This window comes from Lepidochelys kempii, chromosome 1 (genome assembly GCF_965140265.1).
Source record: "Lepidochelys kempii isolate rLepKem1 chromosome 1, rLepKem1.hap2, whole genome shotgun sequence".
In the NCBI taxonomy this organism is placed as follows: domain Eukaryota; kingdom Metazoa; phylum Chordata; order Testudines; family Cheloniidae; genus Lepidochelys; species Lepidochelys kempii.
In genome coordinates this window covers 51,332,422-51,356,171 of record NC_133256.1, presented here as the reverse complement: position 1 = coordinate 51,356,171, position 23,750 = coordinate 51,332,422, and the positions used below count along the sequence as shown (strand labels likewise).

The window sequence follows — 23,750 nt, the reverse complement described above, 5'->3', positions numbered from 1 at the left end:
GCCTGAGCGCTGGGTATGGCGAAAGGCAGGGGCGTGGGGGAACCACGGTGGGAGATGCTGGGAGGCTGCAGGGGTCAGGCTGGATGCACGTGTAGGGATACCGGGGACGGGCCCAGAACTGCCTCAGCCCTGAACCGCCCCCGCCCCCGGCCGCTGCGGGGGCTCCACACCTGCCTTGCTCACCATGGCAACCCGGCAGAATCGGCCCCCACCCTCGTCCCGTCCCTAGGGTAACTCTTCCCGCCCCTTCCGGGCCGCGCTCGGAAGTTCTGGGGCGGGAGCAGCCGCGGTGCCGCGGGACTGGAGGAGGAGCAGGGGGGGGGGCGGATGAAAGGGACGCGGCGGCAGCCGCTGTGTGGGGGGCAGGACCCGACATGAGGCTGGCAGGTAAAGGGGGCTGGGGCGCTTGTGTCCAGCACTGGGGGCGAGGTCGATTATAACCCTCCGCGGTGCCCTTCCGGCCGGCGACTTCCCCCTGGGCCGGGCCGCTGGGGCCTCCCGCCCCGGCCTCTCCGCGGCTGGTGTGTCGCCTGGGCCCGCCCCGGCCCTCCCCGTGCTGTCGGGGCGGCTCTCATCGCTCTCCCGGCTGGGATCTGCGGCTCCCTCCGGTTCCTGCCAACGGCGGCGCTGTCAGTGGTGGCCGCCCCCTTTCCCCTCCCCCCGGGACCCTGGCAAGGCCTGGGTTAAACCTGCCTGGATCCCTCTCCCCGCCCGCGATGCCGTCGTCCTGCCCCTCCCAGCGCCCCTGTCAGCCCGCCGGCAATCCGGCGGATCCAGCGCCGCGTGTGGCCAAGCCGCTCTGCCGTGATCTCGGCCCTCCTCACCTCTGCCTGGCTGTGGGTTGCAGGGTCTCTAGGCCGGGGATGGTGCTTTCGCTGGCTTGGAAAGCGCTTAGCACATCCTGGCCAGTAACGAAAGGCCAGAGCTGTAGCCTCCTTGTTGGAGACGCAGCGTCACTTACCAGTACCACAGTGTGTCCCTGGAATTGGGACCAAAACCAACCAACCAAACAAAAAGGCTGAACAGGTTTCTAAGGAAAGAGGTTGGCTAGCATATAGCTAATAACAGAGAGAGACCTACTTGTTAATTTAATCATAATCTGTCATTTAAAATGTGTATTAAAAAGCTTTATAGATCCTAAAACCCGTAGGAACGTTTCCACATTTCAAAGTAAAACCCACTGGAAATGGTTAAACTGGTCCCCTGCAGTGTTTGAAATGTAACATTAAGAACCAAAAGTAAAACTGATCTCTTTGACTTTCAAGTCTCCTTCCATTGAGAGAGAGACTGAAAGGGAATGGAGCATGATTAGGATTTAAATCTTGATATTTAAGTAATTGTATTAAAGAAACTGAAATGTCTTTATCTAGTTGAATTTAAAAGTGAAACAGTGCAGGACTTACTTGGTTAATAGCTGAATGAAGAATGTCTGAGGACCACCCAGGTGCTGAGTAAAATTGTTAACACCTCAGTAGTTGGCAGTCTTTACCCTAAGTCATTACTGAACTAACAACTCAAAATGGTGCAAGGAGGTGTAGTTGGTGGAGCTGCTGTCCTTCAAATAATATATAAAATCAAAGCCATCAGTACTGGCTCTTTGATACATAAAATAAATGTTCTGACCACTTAATGTCATTAAATATTCAATTTTACTGTACCTATCAGAGACATTGGTGATATTGATATTCTGCCAAGACCTCACAGGTATGGGTAATGGCATTTGGCCCTGTAATTTCTTTTGATTAAGTTTATTTTCCTTTTCCTGGCTAGTGGTGTTGATGTAGAATGGCTGTGCTTCACTTGCAGGATATAACAGTATTCAGTGGTGACTTCTGTATTAGTGGATGAAAGATGCTATATAAATCAATATAATCTGCCATTAAAACATCCAGTTTAAATAATTATAGTGCTTGTTTAACCCAGTTGGTGATTGTATTTCTTTCCTCCCCCCAACTTTACAGTACCTCGTGTGACCCTAAAAATATGACTATTTGCCTACTGCACCAAAACTCCTAAATATTTCGTCTGCCATTTGAACACCTGGCTTCAACTACAATGGTAAGATACAATTCACGTCATGTTTTTCATAACTCCTTTGCCTTTAGGGTGGTGGGTATTTGGCAGATGAAGGTGGAGAAAGAAAAGTCCTTTGTGTCTCTGACATCCTCAGAAATGTGACTTAACACTCCAACAGTCTCTAGTTGATGGTGGGGCTCTCTGTGGAGCTTGTGAATGCTGCGCCTAAATCATTTAGTCACTGCTGATAGAATATAGGAATTGTCATATAAATCTGTTCTTGTGTCTTGTCTCCAACAGTGGTCAGTACTAGATGATTCAGAGGAATGTGTAAGCCCTACTCACATATCTATAGTGGGCAGTTAGGCAGTAACATGCCTATCGGGTATTTTCTTAATGTCAAGCAGTCAGTGGATGAGTTATACCTAAAAGCCTGTGGATTGATCTCCCTTATGCACATCTATCCTAAAAAGTATAACACTCTGTATTATTCATATAAATACTTAATGTATAAATATCTTGAATCCTGTTACTTTCTGTCTCAATGATTTGTAGCAGTGGTTTCCACAGTTGAAAGGCACAGCATCAGTTTGAAAGTCAGGCTTCTATCTGAAAACTTCATACCTACTATTGTTACAAGTAATTTCTAAGGTTACTGTCACTGAAAGATTAGGTGGGGGGAAGTATTTTATCTTTTACAGCACTCTGTCTCTAGTCAGTTTCTCTTCCTGTGCACTGCACTAACATGATGAAATCATATGTTTGCTCAGCTCTGGAGGGAACTTGTATGGACATTCTTCCCTGGGACTTGAGAGAGAGAGAGTATTTTTAGAGCCCTGCGCAGATACAAAATGCCACCAGGCCCACACTGGGAGGGGGCCCATGATGGATCTTTCTAACCCATCCACGCAGCCAGGTCTGGCCTCTCACCTGGGGCAGTCCAGCACCCAGGCCTTGCTGTGTGAGCAGCTACCAGCCAGCAGGTCCCGCTCACCTGTAGGGAGCTTGCCGCCCAGCAGCCGGGCTCTGCCATGCAGACTGGGCATGGCTGCTGGCCCCAGCCAGACTGGGCAGGCTCTTGGGGGGTTTCATCTTGGGGGATCTACCCTGATCTCCATTGCAGCTTCAGCTCCAAGTGGTCTCTGCTGCCCACCACCTGTGGGACCCTGCCCACCTCACTGGAGCTGAGCCGCCTTGGACCAGTGCAAAGGCCAGGCTGGTCTCAGCTAATAGGGGTGGAGAGGGTAGTGCGGGGGGCTCAGCTAGGCCCTGCCAGGCAAGTGGTGTCCTGAGTGAGCCCGGCCCGGGCAGGCCCCACTTCTGCTCCAGCCTGGCTGATGGTGCCACTCCAGAGGGGCCATAGTGATCCCCGTGCTGCCGGCTGAGCCCGGCGGACACGGTCACCTCCAGGCGGGGCCAGTAAGTGCAAACAAGGGACAGGGTACGGGGGAGTGGGTCTCTTTGGGAGGGGGCGCTGAGTAGTGGGGGGTGAAAGGGATTATGTGTTTTGGGTGTTGAGCGTAGATGGGATGGGGGGCACTGGAAGGTGGGGTGGTCTGTGTGTTGGGGCACTGAGTAGTGGTAAGCTCTGTGGGCAGGGGGTGATGATGTGCAGGGCACTGTGCAATTGTGGTGGTGGGGTATCTCGGTAGGGGAGCGCTGGGCATAGTGGGTCAGAATGGCGCTGAGTGCAGGGATCTCAGCGGGGGATTCTGTCCATAGGGATCTGTGGGAGCAGGTAGGTGGCAGGGATGGACACTGGGCATAGAGGATTGGGGGACAAGGCGGGGGCAGTGTAGTGCAGGACCACCCCCAAGGGGAAGGGGCACGCTCACTGCGCCAGGTGGACCAGTGTGTGTCTGGCAGCTGCCACTTTGTAAAGAGTGCCCTTGCTTTGGGCTGGGCAGAGTGGGGCCACTGTGGGGGGGCCCACAAAATGTTAATTCGGCCCTAGGAAGAAGAGCTAATAACTGATGGCATCAAGAAAGCTGAAGTGCTTAATGCATGTTTTGCTTCAGACTTCACTAAAAGGATTAATGATGAGCAGGTATTCAACATAATTAATATTCGCAGTGAGGGGAATGAATGCAAGCCAAAACAGGGAAGGAGCAGGGTAAAGAATATTTAGATGTATTCAACTCAGCAGGGCTTGATAAAATTCATCCTAGCTCACTTATGGCACTAGCTGAAGCAATCTTGGAGTCATGAGCAGTTATCTCCGAGACCTCTTGGAGGATCGGAGAAGTCCCAGAAGACTGGAGAAGGGCGAACATAGTACCTATCTTGAAAAAGGGGAACAAGGAAGACCCGGGGAATTATAGACCAGTCAGCCTGACTTCAACACCTAGAAAGATACTGGAGCAAATTATTAAAAATCAATTTGTAAACACCTGGAGGATAATAGGGGAATAGAGGCGTTGGCATGGATTCGTCAAGAACAAATCATGCAAAACCATCTTAATTTCCTTCCTTGATTGGATTACTGACTTATTGGGTAGGGGGGAAGCAGTAGAGATGATGTACCTTGATTTTTAGTAAGGTTTTTGACACCATTCCACATGAAATTCTCATAAGCAAACTAGGGAAATGTAGTCTAGATGAAATTACTATAATGTGGGTGCACATCTGGCTGAAAAACCGTACTCAGAATAGTTATCAATGGTTTGCTGTCAAATTGGGAATGTGTATCTAATGGGGGTCTCAAGGACCAGTCCTGAGTCTGGTACTAGTCAATATTTTCCATTAATGATGTGGATAATGGAGTAGAGAGTATGCTTACAAAATTTGCAGATTATACCAAGCTGGGAGGGGTTGTAAGCACTTCGGAGGACAGGCTTAAAAATCAAAATGACCTTGACCAATTGGAGAATTGGTCCGAATCGAAAAAGATTAAATTCCGTAAAGACAAGTGCAAAGTACTTCTCTTTGATTTTTCCTTCCTAATGCACAACTACAAAATGGGGAATAACTGTCTAGGTTATAGCATTGCTGAAAAGGATCTGAGGGTTCTAGTGAACCACTAACTGAATACGAGTCATCAGTGTGCTGCAGCTGCAAAAAAGACTAATGTGATTTTGAGATATATTCACAGGAATGTTGTATGTACAACACAGGAGATAATTGTCCCACTCTACTCGGGACTGGTGAGGCTCCAGCTGGAGAACTGTGTCCAATTCTGTGTACCACAATTTAGGAAGTATGTGAACAAATTGGAAAGAGTCCACAGGAGAGCAACAGAAATATAAAAGGTTTAGAAAACCTGACCTACAAGAACAGGTTGAAAAAACTGGGAATGTTTAGTCTTGAGAAAAGAAGACCGAGGGACGAACTGATAAGTCTTCCCATATGTTAAGGGCTGTTATAAAGAGGACAGAGATCAATTGCTCTTCATGTCCTCTGAGTGTAGAACAAGAAGTAAGGAGCTTAATCTGCAGCAAGGGTGACTTAGGTTAGATATTAGAAAAATTTTCCTAACTATAAGAGTAGTTAAGCTCTGGAATAGGCTTCCAAGGGTGGTCATGGAGTCCGCATCATTGAAAGCTTTTAAAAAACAAGTTGGACAAACATCTGTTAGGGATGGTCTAGTGTTGCTATGTCTTCTCGAGGTCCCTTCCAGCCCTACATTTTTATGATTCTGTAAATCAGCTACAGTAAGTATTATCCAGTGAATTCTGCTATCAGATGTTATGAACAATTTGCAGGACTTTGAGTTCAGTATGCAGTCATGGGCTCTGACATACTCTTCAGCCCACCTCAAAGGGAATCTTTGAGGAGAAACTCTGCCAAAACTAAGTTTTTGACCAAATAGCTGCTTGTATGTCTGGGGAAGGGGCCTAGACCACTTCTGCGTAGTGTCTCCATGTTGATGGGAGAAGTGTAATGTAATGAGTTTGAGTGTTGGAGGTTTGGGTCTTCATTTCCCATCTCATAGGAAGATGACCTACTTTAATGCATACTCTTTGGTATCAGTGGCTGTGGGCTTTGATCCGTTTCTTCAAGACAACTCTACTTTACAGTTAGTTGTTACGAAGTCTTTCTCACACGCACACATCCTTTATCCCACTAGTGCTACTCTTCCTGACGCAATAGATGCAAGCGGGCAGTTGTGCTGAAAGACGTTGCATTGGCAGCCAGGGTGAGGGCAAAGAATAGTCTTGCCTACCCATTTTTTCTCAATTTTTAAAAAAAATAGTTTTAATTAAAACTTGGTATTGCCCACCTTACAGTTCGGCATCACTGTCCTTCTAACACTTAATAATCTAGTCATATCTACACAAATCCTGTAGTGGAGTTAATTACTGTTAATGCAGTTCAACAGAGTGCTGAATTTATTGGTAGAATTCTGTACGTGCCAAAGAATCCTACATTTGATCAGCTGGTCCTGTAAAAATAACAAACTAATACTACTTTGAGTCCTAGTCATAGAGTTTGGGGTGATTGTTACAGTACAAGGTTTTCATCAGTTAACACATTTTCTAAGAAAGCTGTTTATAATTTTTGCAGCAACAAGCTTTAGAACTGGCATTGGATCGTGCAGAGGTAAGGAGTAGCTAAGTTGCCTATTGATATGTAAATAATATATCGGGCTTAAATTTAAATGTCTGTTTACATTTTGTGCATTTATATTACATGAAGGTGTTTTTGTATAAACTATGTATAGAACACTAGCTTTGCAAAATTGTCACTAAAACTACCAGCCCATGCACACAATCTACTTGCTTGGTCTTTCCCACGATGAAAATATTTAAGACTTTATTTTCCTGTTTTTAAAACAATTATGTAGCCTGGTCAAGTAGAATCCTACAAGGCTGCTATTCATATAGTCTACATAAACCTAGTGTGAGCAACTTCAGTCATCCCACAGCCAACAAAGAATATATCAGTCATTTTTTCATATGCAGGTTCTCCTACACTATATAATACTAAATTCAAACTATTGGGGGGAGGGGGGGAAGAGGGAGAACCTGTCTCTATTTAAAATAAACCAAATGATCAATCAGCACTTTGTCAAGAATGGAAATGTTTCCTCCAGACTTTGGATTTTGTGAAACTTATCTATGTAAAAGCTAAATCAAGGGCTAAATTTGACCTGAGAGTGTCTTAACTAACATTTATTAAAATATTGTATGCATCTTGCATTTGTTTAGAATTAACCTGCTTTCTAAAAAATGGTTTCAGAGTAACAGCCGTGTTAGTCTGTATTCGCAAAAAGAAAAGGAGTACTTGTGGCACCTTAGAGACTAACAAATTTATTTGAGCATAAGCTTTCGTGAGCTACAGCTCACTTCATGGGACTCACTTCATAAGCTCACGAAAGCTTATGCTCAAATAATTTTGTTAGTCTCTAAGGAGCCACAAGTACTCCTTTTCTTTTTTCTAAAAAATGTTAGAGAAACACAGGAACAAAGTAGGCCTTCTAAAACACAGTTGGCTGTGTTCAAAGGTAGTGAGCTGTACCAGGGCAACAGCATTATATCTGAATGTTGCAATTGTCTTGGTTGAAATACAGTGAAATTTCAGGTTTCTTTAAGGTTTTGTTACTGTAAACATAAAATGTTGGCATGAAGTGTCATAGACTTCAGAAACTACTTCTTAACTGTGATAGTGAGAATCATGAAGCATACCACTTTGTTTTAATTTTAGCTGTGAAATAACTCCTTTGTTAGCTCGTGGTTGGAATTAAGCACTCCTTTGTAACTACCATTCCTATAGACCACTTTAGAAGTGAGAGTATTTACTCTGTTTAAAGAACTACAGTTTGACATGTTGTTGTCTGTGTAACACAGAATAACTACTGTAACCTAAATTTGCTTTAATGATGTTAGGGCTCTTAAAGTAACTTGTACATGGATAGAACTGTTGAGTTTCATGCACCTTTCTCTTGCAGTATGTCATTGAAAGTGCCCGTCAGAGACCTCCCAAACGAAAATATTTATCCAGTGGAAGGTAGCAAATATTTCAATATTTAACTTTTTATTGTATTGATTTAACACAATTTTTATGTTAACATTTTCCTTAATTTCAGAAAATCTGTATTTCAAAAGCTATATGATTTGTATATAGAAGAATGTGAAAAAGAGCCTGAGATAAAGGTAAGTGGAATTTATTTGTTAAGCAGCCATTCAGTGCAATCTCTAAATAGGTAAATAAGCAAGTTTAGCAGGCTCTTTAACAATGAGGAGACAGCAGCAAATGGCACAAGAGATTTGCAGAAATCTTTTGACTGCAGCACGTACATCTGAGCTAATGAATAGCCTAGAAATCACACGTTATTTGTACAGATTAGGTTTACAAGATGTCTTTTCAGTTCAGTATGAAATAGAATAGTTATTGGACCAGTTCTATTAATCAGTTACTCTAGTGTAATTTAAAAGAAGCCAAAATAGAATTTCAGCCAGAGAAAATAGATAGCTACTACCCTGGTGCTGTGGTGTGCCCCCTTTATTGTAAATGAGCTACTTTGCTATCCAACAGAGTACCAGAGAAGCACAAAAGTGTCTAACAAGTTCACTGTAATAATAGTATCAAAACAATAATAGTATCAATACAGTAGGAGCCTCAGTGTCTGGGACTTACTGAGAGATCTGAGAATTAGTGCTAGAACCTATACCATCAAAATTAGTGAGAGCATGTTCAGGGCCAGTGTTTGTACCCAGAGTCCAGTCCTATTAATGTCACTGCCTTCAAAGGACCTGCAATGTCGTTTCTGCTTACCTTGGCTACTAGTGAAGAAGTAGACTTGACTGTCTTCTATTTTAAATTGCCATCTTGTTCCTGGGATAACTGCTGCATTGTTGTCAAATATTGTGAAGTCTTTTTCAAACCTAAGAGAAGAGCCTCATCTGACCAATTTAAGGCTTAAAGGCCATGGATGAAATGTCAGTACACTAAAATGTACTTCCCTTGGCATGTCTGCTAAAAATAGCAAAGGGAACCTACTTCAACACCATTCATTTAAAAAACAAAACAAAAAATCAAAACAAACCTATTGTTGGGGGTTGAGGAGAGGGAGAAACTGTAGGAATGGTGTATATATGCCAGCCACTGAATTGCCGTCGTTTTGATTAGCCACTATCAGGCATTGGTTTTGTGGTTTTGAGTGCTGATTGTAGTAGAGATTATTTGGCATCACAAATTCTAGTGAATACAGATGCCATTTTATTCTCCTCACCTGCACATTAGTCACAACTTTAATTTCATCAGGGCAGTGGGCTGGGTGAATTGGGTTTTAGCAGCAGGGAGAGGAGGAGGAGGATTAGGTTAGTTGCTGCAACTGGTTAGGGGATCTAGAGGAAGTTAGGAGGATTATGGCAATAAGGCAGGCAGCAGTAGGTTTGTGTTGGTGTGTTTTTTGCTGTAAGTATGCTGATTTCCTAGAGAGCTAGGAAGGCACTGGTGCTCTTGCCCACTTGCGAGAGAGTAGGGCTGAATATGTAGAAGAAGGTATGAGGCTTAACCTTGATGGGAAGGATGGGGTGGTCCGGCAGCATGGAGATGAATTCTAGTGTTTGTGGGAGGGGGAAATCAGGTAGGTTGTGATAGCTGGAAGCTAGGTAGGGAGGAGCTTTTGAGACGGTTGATCAGTAGACTGAACCATCATGGAGGATTCAAGTAGAAATCAACTGTATAATCCAAGTGTGGCAAAAGAGGAAGGCATTCAGCAAACCTGTGTTTATCCAGCTATTAAGATGCATCACGAGTGGTGAAATGAAGTGAAGGATTACAACTAGGAATACGGTTGTAAACTCCAGGTCCTTAAGAATACAAAGGGGATTATTTTTTATTTAGAAGATAACTTAGACCATGAAGCTCTGTTTAGTGCCCTAATTCACTAAATTAAAATGCTGGGTATTGGAGTAGACATTCTGACCTTATTTTCAGTAATGGATCTCCACAGTACAGGATGTTGGTCAGGACCTTTGGAAGATATTTTCACTTAATGGGAAGATAATGTTGGAAACCATCTCTACCTCTACACTTATCAGCTTCAATAAAGTGTTGCCATCAAATATGGATGTGCCAAATACTACATTGGTAGGCTTGGAAGGGTTAGATTTTTATTGGTAAATCTTTCACCATACACACACAAACTGATGGAAAAATATTTTCATTGATGATGATTATTCATAGATAGGCAAAGTAAGAAAAGTGCTTCTTGAACTTAGAGTTTGGTATAAGGTTATTAACTATGTATATCTTGACATGTGATGTTGACAATTTGAGTTTAAATGGCTATAAAGCTTTAACTATTTGAATCTCAGCATCTGTTTTCATTAAATAATTGTCTGAGCCTGCCATAACTTCCCACAAATGTGAAAATTTAAATAGATAAAAAGAGAAAAAATGTTTTAAAATAAATATTGATATCTGTTGGGATATCTGCCAAGCCTATATATTGATAATGTATCTCTTTAATTTCCAGAAATAAAAGTAAGTTAGTGCAGTTGGCAAAACTGAATAGCTGGGGAAGAAAACAATATTCTGAGCTAATGGGAGCTGCATTTTGATCATAAGTGCTATATAATGCCAAATACTCTAAAAATCAGGTCCAAAATCATTGGAAACTTTAATCTCTGTGCCTCAACTCCTGATCTGTATTATGGGGATTATATCCTTCAACTCACAGGAGTGTTGTATGAATGTTTGTGAAGTTATGAATGTTTGGATACTATAGTGGTGAGTACCATAGAAAAGTCTATGAAGAAACTAATAATTCTGTCTTCGGGGCAGGGTTTGAGCACCATGAAGTAAAAGTGCCTAGGGCCACACATGAACATTTTCATTTTTCATTGTTGTTCAAGTAGTTTATTAATGAGCATCATCCATCTTGTGCCCTGAATGAGGCAGGAGTCTTGTGAGGGAAAAATAAAATGTGATCATGTAATTAAAGACTATATCATAATGCATATGCACAAGCTTCTCATCCCAGTCTGTTTCCTTGCCAAGCCAGTCCTGTTTTCCCCCTTCCAGCTTCTTATCTAATCTGTCTGTTTTCTCTACCCCCAGCTCCTTCTCCCAGTGTCTTTGCCCTACTGGTACCTGTTCTCCCCCTGTGCCCCAGCTTCTTGTCAGATCTGTCTCTCTTTCTCCTGTCCCCATTCCTTCACATTGACTCTCAGTTCTAGTTTCCTTGCCCAGCCAGTCCCATTGTCCCCTCCCCTGGCTTCTTGTGTGATTTCTGTGTTCTTCCGTCACCAGTTCCTGGTCCCAGTCCCTCCATGCCCACTGGCTCTGAGTCTGTTATCTCTGCTTCCTCTCTCTTTCTCTTTCCACCACCCACCCAAGCTAGTCCCAGTTTCAGTTTCTTCCCCCTTCCTCCAGTCCCAGTCTCACAAGACTCGTCCTAACCTACTCTTTCCCTCCCCTCTGCATTTCAATCAGATGCCCGCCCAGGTACTAGCAGGGGCGGGAGGGGGGTGTGTGTGTGTGTAGCAGTGTCACTGGGAGCATGGGAAACTGACTCTGTTCCAGTGCCTAGTCCTGCCCAGAGCAGCAATTAAAGGACCAGTCTGGCTTTGTTTGTGTGGCCATGGGCTGGTGCATGCTCTGTGTATTTGCAGTGGAAACTGTGTGGTTCAGCATGCTCAATGAGGATGGAATCTTCTGAGATTTTTAGCTACTAAACTCGAAGTCTCCGTGTGCAAACTTTGGATTTTTCCCCCAAAATCTTATAACTTGGCCAAATTTGGGAGAATTTCATGGGGACAACAAAAGGCGTGTCCTTGTGCCACATAGCAAGTCCTAGATCACTTTTCTAGGTGCACTAGAGCATTAGGGAAAAACGGTCACCAGAACTTAACACTGACACAACATATTTTATCCTAGCCTTGTTGTTATTGGTAATGGCTGAACTATTTTATCTGAAATTCTCTGTCAAATTGAATTTTTTAGAGACACCTGGCATTGAAAACTTCAGACTGAACGGTAAAAGTTTGGTAAAGTTATAAGGAACTAAATATAGTTTTGCAGTGGGAAGTGTTGAGCAACCTGAATTGGTAGCACCTATTGATGTCACACTGCACTTGGCTATTATTAGGGCTGTCAAGCGATTAAAAAACTTAATCGTGTGATTAATTACACTGTTTAACAATAATAGAATACCATCTACTTAAATATTTTTGGATGTTTTCTACATTTTCAAATATATTGATTTCAATTACAACACAGAATACAAAGTGTACAGTGCTCACTTTATATTTTTTATTACAAATATTTGCACTGTAAAAACATAAATATTTTCAATTCACCTAATACAAGTACTGTAGTGCAATCTCTTTGTCATGAAAGTTGAACTTACAAATGTATAATTATGTACAAAAAATAAATGCATTCAAAAGTAAAATAATGTAAAACTTTAGAGCCTCACAAGTCTACTCAGTCCTACTTCTTGTTCAGCCAATCGCTCAGACAAACAGGTGTGTTTACATTTGCAGGAGATAATCATAGAACTGGAAGGAAACTCAAGAGGTCATCTAGTTCAGTCCCCTGCACTCATGGCAGGACTAATTATCTAGACCATTCCTGAGAGGTGTTTGTCTAAACTGCTCTTAAAAATCTCCAATGATGGAGATTCCACAACCTCTCTAGGCAATTTTTTCCAGTGCTTAACCACCCTGACAGGAAGCTTTTCCCAGTGTCCAGCCTAAACATCTCTTGCTGCAATTTAAGCCCATTGCTTCTTGTCCTATCCTCAGAGGTTAAGAAAAACAATTTTTCTTCCTTCTCCTTGTAGCAACCTTTTACAGACTTGAAAACTGTTGTGTCCCCTCTCAGTCTTCTCTTTTCCCAAACTAATCAAACCCAATTTTTTTCAATCTTCCCTCATAGGTCTTGTTTTCTAGACCTTTAATCATTTTCGTGGCTCTTCTCTAGACACTCTCCAATTTGTCTACATCCTTCCTGAAATGTGGTGCCCAGAACTGGACACGATACTCCAGTTGAAGCCTAATCAAAGCGGAGTAAGAGCAGAAGAAATACTTCTCATGTCTTGCTTATAACGCTCCTGCTAATACATCCCAGAATGACGTTTGCTTTTTTGCAACCGCATTACACTGTTGACTCATATTTAGCTTGTGATCCATTATGACCCCCAGATCCCTTTCCGCAGTACTCCTTCCTTGGCAGTCATTTCCCATTTTGTACATGTGCAACTGATAGTTCCTCCCTAAATAGAGTACTTTGCATTTGTCCTTATTGAATTTCATCCTATTTACTTCAGACCGTTTCTCCAGTTTGTCCAGATCATTTTGAATTTTAATCCTATCCTCCAAAGCACTTGCAGCCCCTCCCAGCTTGGTATCATCTGCCATTATCTAAATCATTGATGAAGATATTGAACAGAACCGGACCCAGAACTCATCCCTGCAAGACCCCACTCATTATTTCCTTTCAGCATGACTGTGAACCACTGATAACTACTCTCTGGGAATGATTTTCCAACCAGTTTTGCACCCACCTTATAGTAGCTCTATCTAGGTTGCATTTTGCTAGTTTGTTTATGAGATGGTCATGTGAGACAGTATCAAAAGCTTTATTAAAGTCAAGATATACCACATCTACCGCTTACCCTCTATCCACAAGGCTTGTTAGCTTTCTTTGACAGGTATCGGGTTGGTTTGACACTATTTGTTTTTGTCAAATCCATGCTGACAGTTACTTATCACTTTATTATCTTCTAGATGTTTGCAAATTGATTGCTTAATTATTTGCTCCATTATCTTTCTGGGTACAGAAGTTAAGCTGACTGGTCTGTAATTTCCTGGGTTGTTCTTATTTCCCTTTTTATAGATGGGCACTATATTGCCCTTTTGCAGTCTTCTGGAATCTCTCCCATCTTCCATGACTTTTCAAAGATAATCGCTAACGGCTCAGATATCTCCTCAGTCAGCTCCTTGAGTATTCTAGGATGCGTTTCATCAGGCCCTGGTGGCTTTTGAAGACATCTAATTTTTCCAAATAATTTTTAACTTGTTCTTTCCCTATTTTAGCCTCTTCTGTTCTTACCTCATTTTCACTGGCATTCACTACGTTAGATGTCCAAATCATCACCAACCTTCTTGGTGAAAACTGAAACAAAGAAGTCATTAAGCATCTCTGACATTTTCTATTGTTATTCTCCCCACCAAATTGAGTAACAGGCCTACCCTGTCCTTGGTCTTCCTCTTGCTTCTAATATATTTGTAGAATGTTTTCTTGTTACCCTTTATATCTCTGGCTATTTTGTTCTCTTTTGTGCCTTGGCCTTTCTAATTTTGTCCGTACATACTTGTGTTTATTTCTTTATATTTATCCTTTGTAATTTGACCTAGTTTCCACTTTTTGTAGGACTCTTCTTTTGATTCATAGGTCATTGAAGATCTGGTTAAGCCATACTTCCTATCTTTCCTATGCAGTGGGATAGTTTCCTCTTGTGCCCTTAATAATGTCTCTTTGAAAAAACTGCCAACTGTTTTTCCCCTTAGACTTGCTTACCATGGGATGTTACCTACCAACTCCCTTAATTTGCTAAAGTCTTCCCTCTTGAAATTTATTGTCTTTATTTTGCTGTTCTCCCTCCTACCATTCCTTAGAATCATGAACTCTTAGTATTACATGATCACTTTTACCCAAGCTGCCTACGACTTTCAAATTCTCAACCAGTTTCTTCCTGTTTATCAAAATCAAATCTAGAACAGCCTCCCCCAGTAGCTTTCTCCACCTTCTGAAATAAAAAATTGTCTCCAATACATTCCAAGAAGTTATTGGATAATCTGTGCCCTGATGTGTTGTTTTCCCAACAGATGTCTCGGTAGCTGAAATCCCCCATCACCACCATGTCCTGTGCTGCCTGCTTCTTGTTTACAGTGTCACCTGAAAATGAGAACAGATATAGGCATGGCACTGTTGTAGCTGGTGTTGCAAGATATGTAAATGCCAGATGCGCTAAAGAGTCATATATCCCTTCATCTTCAACGAACATTCCAGGAAACATGCGTCCATGCTGATGACTGGTTCTGCTCGATAATGATCCAAAGTGGTGTGGACCAACGTATGTTCATTTTCATTATCTGAGTCAGATGCCACCGCAGAAGGTTGATTATTTATTTATTTGGTGGTTCGGGTTCTGTAGTTTCTGCATCGGAGTGTTGCTCTTTTAAGACTTCTGAAAGCATGCTCCACTCCTCGTCCTTCTCGGATTTTCGAAGACACTTCAGATTCTTAAACCTTGGATTGAGTGCTGTAGCTATCTTTAGAAATCTCACATTGGTATCTTCTTTGCGTTTTGTCAAATCTGCAGCGAAAGTGTTCTTGAAATGAACAACATGTGCTGGGTCATCATCTGAGACTGCTGTAAAATGAAATATATGGTAGAATGTGGGTAACCGAGCAGGAGACATGCAGTTCTCCCCCAAGGAGTTCATTCACAAATTTCATTAATGCATGATTTTTTTTAATGAGCGTCATCAGCATGGAAGCATGTCCTCTGGAAAGGTAGTTGAAGCATGAAGGGGCATATGAATGTTTAGTATATCTGGCAAATAAATACCTTGCAATGCCTGCTACAAAAATGGCATGCAAATGCTTGTTCTCACTTTCAGGTGACGTAAATAAGTGGGCAGCATTATTTCCCGTAACTGTAAACAAACTTATTTGTCTTAGCAATTGGCTGAACAAGAAGTAGGACTGACTGGACTAATAGGCTCTGAAGTTTTACATTGTTTTGTTACATAATTGCACTCAAAACCAAAAAAAAAAAAATCTACATTCGTAAATTGCTCTTTCACGATAGAGATGGCACTACAGTACTTATATGAGGTGAATTGAAAAATTCAACTTATTTTATCACTTTTACAGTGCAAATATTTGGAATAAAAGATATAAAGCGGGCACTGTATACTTTGTATTCTGTGTAATTGAAATCAATATATTTGAATATGTAAAAAAACAAAAAATAAATAAATTTCAGTTGGTATTCTATTTAGCAGTGCTATTAAAACTGATTAATCACAATTAATTTTTTAATTACAATTAATTTTTCTGTGTTAATTGCGTGAGTTAACTGCGATTAACTGACAGCCCTAGTTATTTTACATATGGGTTCAAAAACTCAACTGTTCTTTCTTATTAGACAATCAAGTTGTCCTTGGAACAGTCATTTTATTTATTTTTCCTGGATCTACCTGTGTACACTGTGCCTGGTTTATACTAGGTTTCAGAGTAGCAGCTGTGTTAATCTGGATTCACAAAAAGAAAAGGAGTACTTGTGGCACCTTGGAGACTAACAAATTTATTTGAGCATAAGCTTTCGTGAGCTACAGCTCACTTCATCGGATGCAACAGTGAGCTGTAGCTCACGAAAGCTTATGCTCAAATAAATTTGTTAGTCTCTAAGGTGCCACAAGTACTCCCTTTTCTTTTTGGTTTATGCTAGGAAATCTGAACTATAAAATGGCTGTATTTGGTGGAACTCAGGAGTTTAGTGCATATGTTGTTTCTTCGACTATACTTATCTTAACCCTTTGGCTGAGGGGAAATCTTCTAACTCGGTTTTCTAGGAGATTCTACCAAAAAAAATTCACGCTGCTCATGCTTAGGCTTTAGGTCCTCTCACTTTTTTCCCCATGTTTCCTCTAGCAGGAAATGGCACCATATGTGAAGGATATGAACTTTCAAGGCTTTGTCCCTATGCGTATCTCATACCAAAAATATATATGAACATGGGGCAGCTCCGAACACTGTGCAACAAAGACTTTCTGTCTGCCTATTACTGGAGTGTTCACTCAAAATCTCTGGTAGTATATATTTCTAATTAGAGATGTATAGAGTGGTGCTGGAACACTTTTTAGAGTGGGGGAGTTGCGCCCACCCCCCTTTACACCTGTTCGCGCCACCCAGTAGAGCTGGAGCCTGATTCAGGGCCGTGACTCCGGGAGGAGGGCCCCCACGCTTCTAGTTCCCACGCTATGGACATATATGGAATTTCTGCGCACTGTATCTATAGATCATTGGTTTCATGTTTTCTACAAAACTTACATTTTCATTTAAAAATGTTTATTTCTGGCCTTTGACTGAAATATAACCTTCAAAATATGAACAATGCAAGAGTGTTTGGAAGCAGATGTGCTAAAGACTTGGAAAGTAACTAGAACAGTGGTTCTCAAACTTTTGTATTGGTGACCCCTTTCACATAGCAAGCCTCTGAGTGCGACCTCCCCCCTTATAAATTAAAAACACTTTTTTAAAAATATATTTAACGCCATTATAAATGCTGGATGCAAAGTGGGGTTTGGGGGTGGAGGCTGACAGCTCGTGACACCCCCCCCCCCCCCGCCATGTAATAACCTTGCAACCTCTGAGGGGTCGAGAACCCCTGAACTAGAAGCACCAAGAGTAATGCTCAGTGGTGTGTTCATGTTGCTAATTACAACAATTTTTAAATAGCAGTGTTTATTATTATGCTTCTGATAGGCTTAGCTGGATGTTTCTGCTAATCCTGTGTGCTTATCCAGAGATCTTGGATGTACTATCCAGGAAATAAGTTTGCAAGCATAAATTATGCAAAAATTGAATTTTCTTTCTCTTTTTGGGGAGAGAAGAGGAGGGCTTCAGGGGAGTCATATAAATAGGCCAGTTTCCTGCGCAATTACTAATGCCTGTTTACTAGGAAAGCCTAATTGGAGACTACAGCACCTGCAACAGGCTATATTGAAACCCAGTTGCAACATAACTGACTGGCTGGACATCTTTATCTCACTACAGTCATGATGCTGGCTTCAGGAGCTTCCACAGTTCCATGCACAACCTGCCAGCCTTCATTCATTGGACTACTATGAATGGCCAAGGTGTTGCATGATATAGTGTGTTCCAGTAGTTGGAAGGCACTCATGCCACTCCTCACATTTGGCTCAAAGGGCAGGTGGTGCAGCAGGGGCCAAATGATTGAAGGGGAAAGGGCAAGAGATGTTGGGAAACCAGTTTGTATTAGTACGTCCCCGGACGTATTGCATGGCCAGTTCAGGTCTAACATGCTGTTTGTTATCACATCTAGGTTTTCCTGTCAGGATTGACTTTTCTCTTTTTTTTTTGATGAATATTTGATATTCTCTCCAGAAGTACTGCTTGTATCTTTCTACATTATTTTCTACCCAGTTTCCCAACCTCTCTTGGTCCTGTGTGTTTCTTGGTCCTCAGCAGTGTTTGCAACTCTCCTGGTTTAGTATCTGCAAACTTCATTTATAATATTTTTACTCCCTTTTCCAGGTTAATGAAGATATTGAGGAAGGGGTAATGATTGGAGTTAATTTCATAGACCAGGGGTAAAAGCATCCCATAATGCTATGTGGTATCACTAAGAATGTATGATGGTGTTGTATTGGTAATGTCATTCAGCACCTATTTTGTTTTCCTTTATCTTGTCTCCCTCAATTTACACACTTTTTTTGATTCATGGTGGTCCCCCACTATGTGTCTGTACAATAATCGTGCAGAAGTGGCCCCAATCTAGGGTTGCTAACCCTCCCAGTTTTGCCAGGATTCTCCCGGAATCAGGCCCTATCTTCTGGAGGCTACTGAAGCCAACCCAGGAGATTTTAAGCACTAAAACTCGGGTGGCACAGGGGGACTAAGTCAGGTTCCCTGCCACCCCTGGCCCTGTGCCGCTCCCAGAAACAGCCAGCACATCCCTGCGGCCCTTGTGGGGTGGGACTGGGGGGGTTGTCTCAGTGCACTGCCCCCCACCTCCAGCACCGACTCCACAGCTCCCATTGGCCAGAAACTGCATCCAATGGGAACTGCAGGGCAGCGCTTGGAGGCGCGGGAGTGTGGAGCCCCCTACCTCTTCCCCCCCCTCCCCCCCATCCCCTGGGGTCTGGACATGATGGTCGCTTCTGGGAGCTGCGCAGAGCTAGGGTAGGCAGGGAGCCTCCTTAGCTCCCTGCGCCGCTGCCTGAGGTAAGTACCTCCTGGTTGGCGCCCACACCCCCTCCCGCACCCCAATCCCCTGCTGCAGCTCTGAGCCCCCTCCTGCACCCAAACTCTCTTCCAGAGCTTGCACCCCACACACACTCCTGCACCCCAGGTTCAACCAGGAGCCCCCTCCCACACTCCAAACCCCTCAGCCCCAACCCGGTGAAAGTAACAGAGGGTGGGGGAGAGCGAGCAACAGAGTAAGGGAGATTGAGTGGGCGGGGCCTCAGGGCAGGGCAGAGCAGGGGGCGGGGACAAGAGTGTTTGGGTGTGTGTGATTAGACAGTTGGCAACCCTACCCCAATCAGGAACAAGGGGACCCTAGAACTATTACATTAGTTGAGGGACCACCCTATCTCCAAGCGAATGCTTTCTTAATCTTTTGTGGTACTCCCACCACCACTGTCCTCTTTTCTCTGCCTCCTCTCAAGGACTAGTATTGTCTTCTGGTGAGCTGCTGCTTCAGATGTGGCAGGGAGAGAACAGGCTGAGCAGTTTGAGCCCTCTAGACCAGGGGTGGGCAAACTTTTGGCCCTGAGGGCCACATTGGGGTTGCGAAACTGTATGGAGGACTGGGTAGAGAAGGCTGTGCCTCCCCAGACAGCCTGGCCCCCTCCCACTTCCCACCCACTGACTGCCCTCCTCAGAACCCCCAACCCATCCAACCCCCTGTGCTCCTTGTCCCCTGACCGCCCCCTCCCGGGGTCCACTGCCCCGAGCCCTATCCACACCCCTGCCCTCCAACAGGCCATCTGGGACTCCCACACCTATCCAACCGCGCCACCTCTCCTCGCCCCCTTACTGTGCCACTCACAGTGGCAGGAGCTCACAGCCCCTCCACCCGGAGCCAACCGCGCCGCCTGGCAGGAGCGGCGGGCCAGAGCACGGGTGGCACAGTGAGCTGAGGCTGTGGAGAAGTGGGGACAGCAGGGGATGGGCCAGGGGCTCGAGGGCCGGGCAGGACGGTCCCGCGGTCCGTAGTTTGTCCATGTCTGCTATAGACTTTGGCCTTCAGCACGCCTGTGTCTGAACCCTAGAAGAATCATAAGATAGAATATTTATTTATTTATTTCATCTTCAAAACTGGGCCTAAGACCACAGTCCCCTCTCATGCTGAATTGTATGTCGGCTGGAAGATCAGGCCTATAAGTAAAAATCCCAAGATCACCACAGCCCTGAGATGACATTGTTTGTTTGTAATGCAGGCCGATTTTGTAGGCCCAGAACCTATCTATAGAAGGGAGCCTCCTGGCAACTTGCCCGTATGCAATTGTGAAAGCATTTCACGCCTTAGGTGGGGCACAGGGTTAGTTATTGAAAATCATTTGAATAAGTCTTAGCTTCTAACATGAAGTTCAATGTAATACTAGGTACAAACATGGTAAACCAAAAAAACAGCTCCCAGGCTATTGAGCTGCTTTTAGGAGCTAATGCAGGAGCTATGAGGGAGGTGTCATAACAGTAGCAGAGGTTGGAAGGACCTCTTTCGCTGGATTCACTTCCCTATCCTACTAAAAAACAGGCTGGTAAATAGAGACAAACTGAACTGCTGCAGGAATAAATAACACTGAGCCACAATTATCTGCAATGCTTGTCCTTGAAAGCATTAAACTTTGACTTTTTTTAGATCAGTGGGTCCAGATAAGTGAATGCAAATGTTTTAAAAGAGCTGCCTGGACTCAAAAACATTTGCTGGACTGTTAATGTTGATTTTTCAATAAGTGTTGGGAGTACTATGGAAGTTCCAGAAGACTGGAAAAAGTTAATCTCATGCCAATATTTACAAAGGTTAAACAGCATGACTAAGGTAATTTAAGTCTCTCAGCCTAACATCAGTCAATCAGAGAAAAGTATAATATGATCCAGTGGCTGGAAGTTGCAGCTAGACAAATCACACTGGAAATAAAGTGTGAATTTGACTGTGAAAATAAATTACCATTGGAACAATTTACCAAGGGTTGTGGTGATTCTCCATTACTGATAATGTCTAAATCATAGAATCATAGAATCATAGAATATCAGGGTTGGAAGGGACCCCAGAAGGTCATCTAGTCCAACCCCCTGCTCAAAGCAGGACCAATTCTCAGTTAAATCATCCCAGCCAGGGCTTTGTCAAGCCTGACCTTAAAAACCTCTAAGGAAGGAGATTCTACCACCTCCCTAGGTAATGCATTCCAGTGTTTCACCACCCTCTTAGTGAAAAAGTTTTTCCTAATATCCAATCTAAACCTCCCCCACTGCAACTTGAGACCATTACTCCTCGTTCTGTCATCTGCTACCATTGAGAACAGTCTAGAGCCATCCTCTTTGGAACCCCCTTTCAGGTAGTTGAAAGCAGCTATCAAATCCCCCCTCATTCTTCTCTTCTGCAGGCTAAACAATCCCAGCTCCCTCAGCCTCTCCTCATAACTCATGTGTTCCAGTCCCCTAATCATTTTTGTTGCCCTTCGCTGGACTCTCTCCAATTTATCCACATCCTTCTTGAAGTGTGGGGCCCAAAACTGGACACAGTACTCCAGATGAGGCCTCACCAATGTCGAATAGACTGATGTTTTCTAAAAGCTATGCTCTAGGAATTATTCAGGGGATGTTTTATGACCTGTGTTGTACAGAAGGTCAGACTCCATGATCACAGTGGTCCCTTCTGGCCTTGGAATCTAAGAAATGATATGCTTGCTTGGTGTAGGCAGATCTGTTGCTGCAATGAACATCATACAGGGCTAGACAGTGTTCTGTGATTAGATAGAAGTTCACTCTCAATGCCTGCTTATCTGGCTATAGAATTATGAACTACTGTTAGCATGAGGAAGAAGTTGGATGAGAATACAGTTGGTTACAAGACTGTATGTGTGAAAATATATTCCCCCTAATTTAACTCTAGTAATCTGGCAAATTTTGTTCAGTCCATAGCATTTATTTTGAGTTTATTCTTAGAAAATTTAGCTTCAAGATTAGCTATAAAACTAAAACAGTTTGTCAAATACTGTTCCTTTATTATACATGTAGGCAGCCTCAACATTTAAGAAGTCTGTTGTTTTAAATTAAGAATATTAAAGCCTGTCTCTTTTTTTTCCTTAGCATTTGACATTCCACACACCAAATTAAGCTCTGGGGGAAGCAAGCACAACTGTAACTGCAGTCTGTGTGAGCAGTGCTCTCTTTTAGTATGGCTTAATTTGGTTCAATTTTTTCCTCCCCTGTTGTCTATGGGGCTGGGTCTGAGGCTTCAACTTCTTGGTTCTGTTAGCTTCTATGATCTCTAACTATCGTTCCCAAGTCATAGAATCATCAGGTTAGAAGGGCCACAAGGGTCACTGAAAAAATAATTTGAAGTCCCTCCAGAAGATAAACCATGACCTGCTATTTCTAATGACTAAAACAAAAAAAAAGTCCAATCCAAAAAGAATCCAAGGCAAATAAATGCAGGAATTTGGAGCAGTCTTTATATATTCTTAAAAGCATAGGACATGGCACTAACTTTGTGGTTAATCTTTAAAGAGTGACTGTTTGGTTCAGAGGTAGTCTCCCTCAGGAAGAATGGGACTAAGCCTATTCTTATAACTATTGGCAGGAAATTGCGGAGAAGGGGATGAGATCACTCTTATTGTCCAAACAGAAATGTTAATGTTTTTTTTAGAAGTGGTGGATCCCTACTGCACAGGCAATTCCTTATAAAAACAAGAAATAAGTTAAACTTTGAAAACAGACTTTTATCCTTTTATTTAAACTTCTGCTAATCTGCATATTATAGTGAAGTGTTATAGATACATATTTACCATGCTAAATAGCCGCTGGATGCTTCATAGTCTGTGGATAATTAATCAGATCTTGATTATGTTAGGAAAATAAAAACTCTAGATGAAAACTACTGATCAAAATGGCAGAAGAGTTTTAAGACTAGAAGGGAAATTTTAGTCTAATCTCCTGCATAACACTGACTGTTACTCACTAATTCCTATATTCAGCCCAATAATTTGTAGATGAATTAGAGCATATATGCTATATTGTTACAATGTCTCTGGACTCTTCAAGATTGGAAAACCAGTTAAAATGTACTCAAGGGAGAATTCCAAACTTCTTGGTTTAGCTACTTTGAGCCATTTTCCCCCCTGGAACTGTAGACTTCATATAGAGCAACACAAGTGACTTATTTTTGGGAAGGAAGATGCTGTGTGAAGACTTCAGGCTTCCATTGCATGAACAGAAGAAAATCTCTGTCACCATGTGAAGAAATAAAACAGTCGTGCCAAATAATTAAAATGGAAACAAATTATTAACTGCTTGTCCTGAATGAAGTACTTTTAAATACATAGTGTATAAAAGAATTCCATAAGTGTTTTTATAATCCTGGAAAAGGTCCTGGCCTATAAATTGCTTTCTGTCCTAATTATGCTGTTCTCAGTTATTATGGGATATAGGTCAAAGCACAGCCCTTGTGAGGAATCGGTTTTTAAACAAAAATGCTCTTATGGTTTTCTGAGCTGTAGCTCACAAAAGCTTATGCTCAAATAAATTTGTTAGTCTCTAAGGTGCCACAAGTCCTCCTTTTTCTTTTTGCGAATACAGACTAACGCAGCTGTTACTCTGAAACCTTTCAGTGTTCTGTCCCCCTTACCTCTTTAAGTATGTTAATATTTACATATTATTTTAATTGGAGCACTTCATTAGTTGTGTTGGTATGAATTCATCTTTTGCATAATGTCTTCTGCAATGTCACAAAAAAAATGTATCAGAACTGTTGGATTCTCATCTTTCTGTTACAGTCACACAAGTTAGTAGGCAAATTGCCT

The 23,750-nt window shown here is 42.7% G+C and overlaps 1 protein-coding gene across 19 annotated transcripts in view; it reads left to right on the top strand.

Moving 5' to 3' along the window:
* Nucleotides 1-274: 274 nt before the first annotated feature.
* The window catches only part of SUPT20H (SPT20 homolog, SAGA complex component), a 63,779-nt gene continuing 40,303 nt past the window's right edge, over nucleotides 275-23,750 (top strand). For 17 of the 19 annotated variants that reach the window (XR_012158690.1, XR_012158689.1, XM_073342316.1 and 14 more), the window contains exons 1-5: nucleotides 275-387; nucleotides 1,962-2,058; nucleotides 6,520-6,555; nucleotides 7,904-7,962; nucleotides 8,042-8,108. Coding sequence is in view for 16 of the 19 variants with exons in the window: in XM_073342316.1 (XP_073198417.1) it covers nucleotides 2,056-2,058; nucleotides 6,520-6,555; nucleotides 7,904-7,962; nucleotides 8,042-8,108 (165 nt within the window). In the remaining 3 variants the exon portion in view is untranslated. Of the gene's footprint in view, nucleotides 388-1,961; nucleotides 2,059-6,519; nucleotides 6,556-7,903; nucleotides 7,963-8,041; nucleotides 8,109-23,750 lie in introns of those variants that run through there. The other 2 variants (XM_073342183.1, XM_073342279.1) reach the window with 2 other exon arrangements.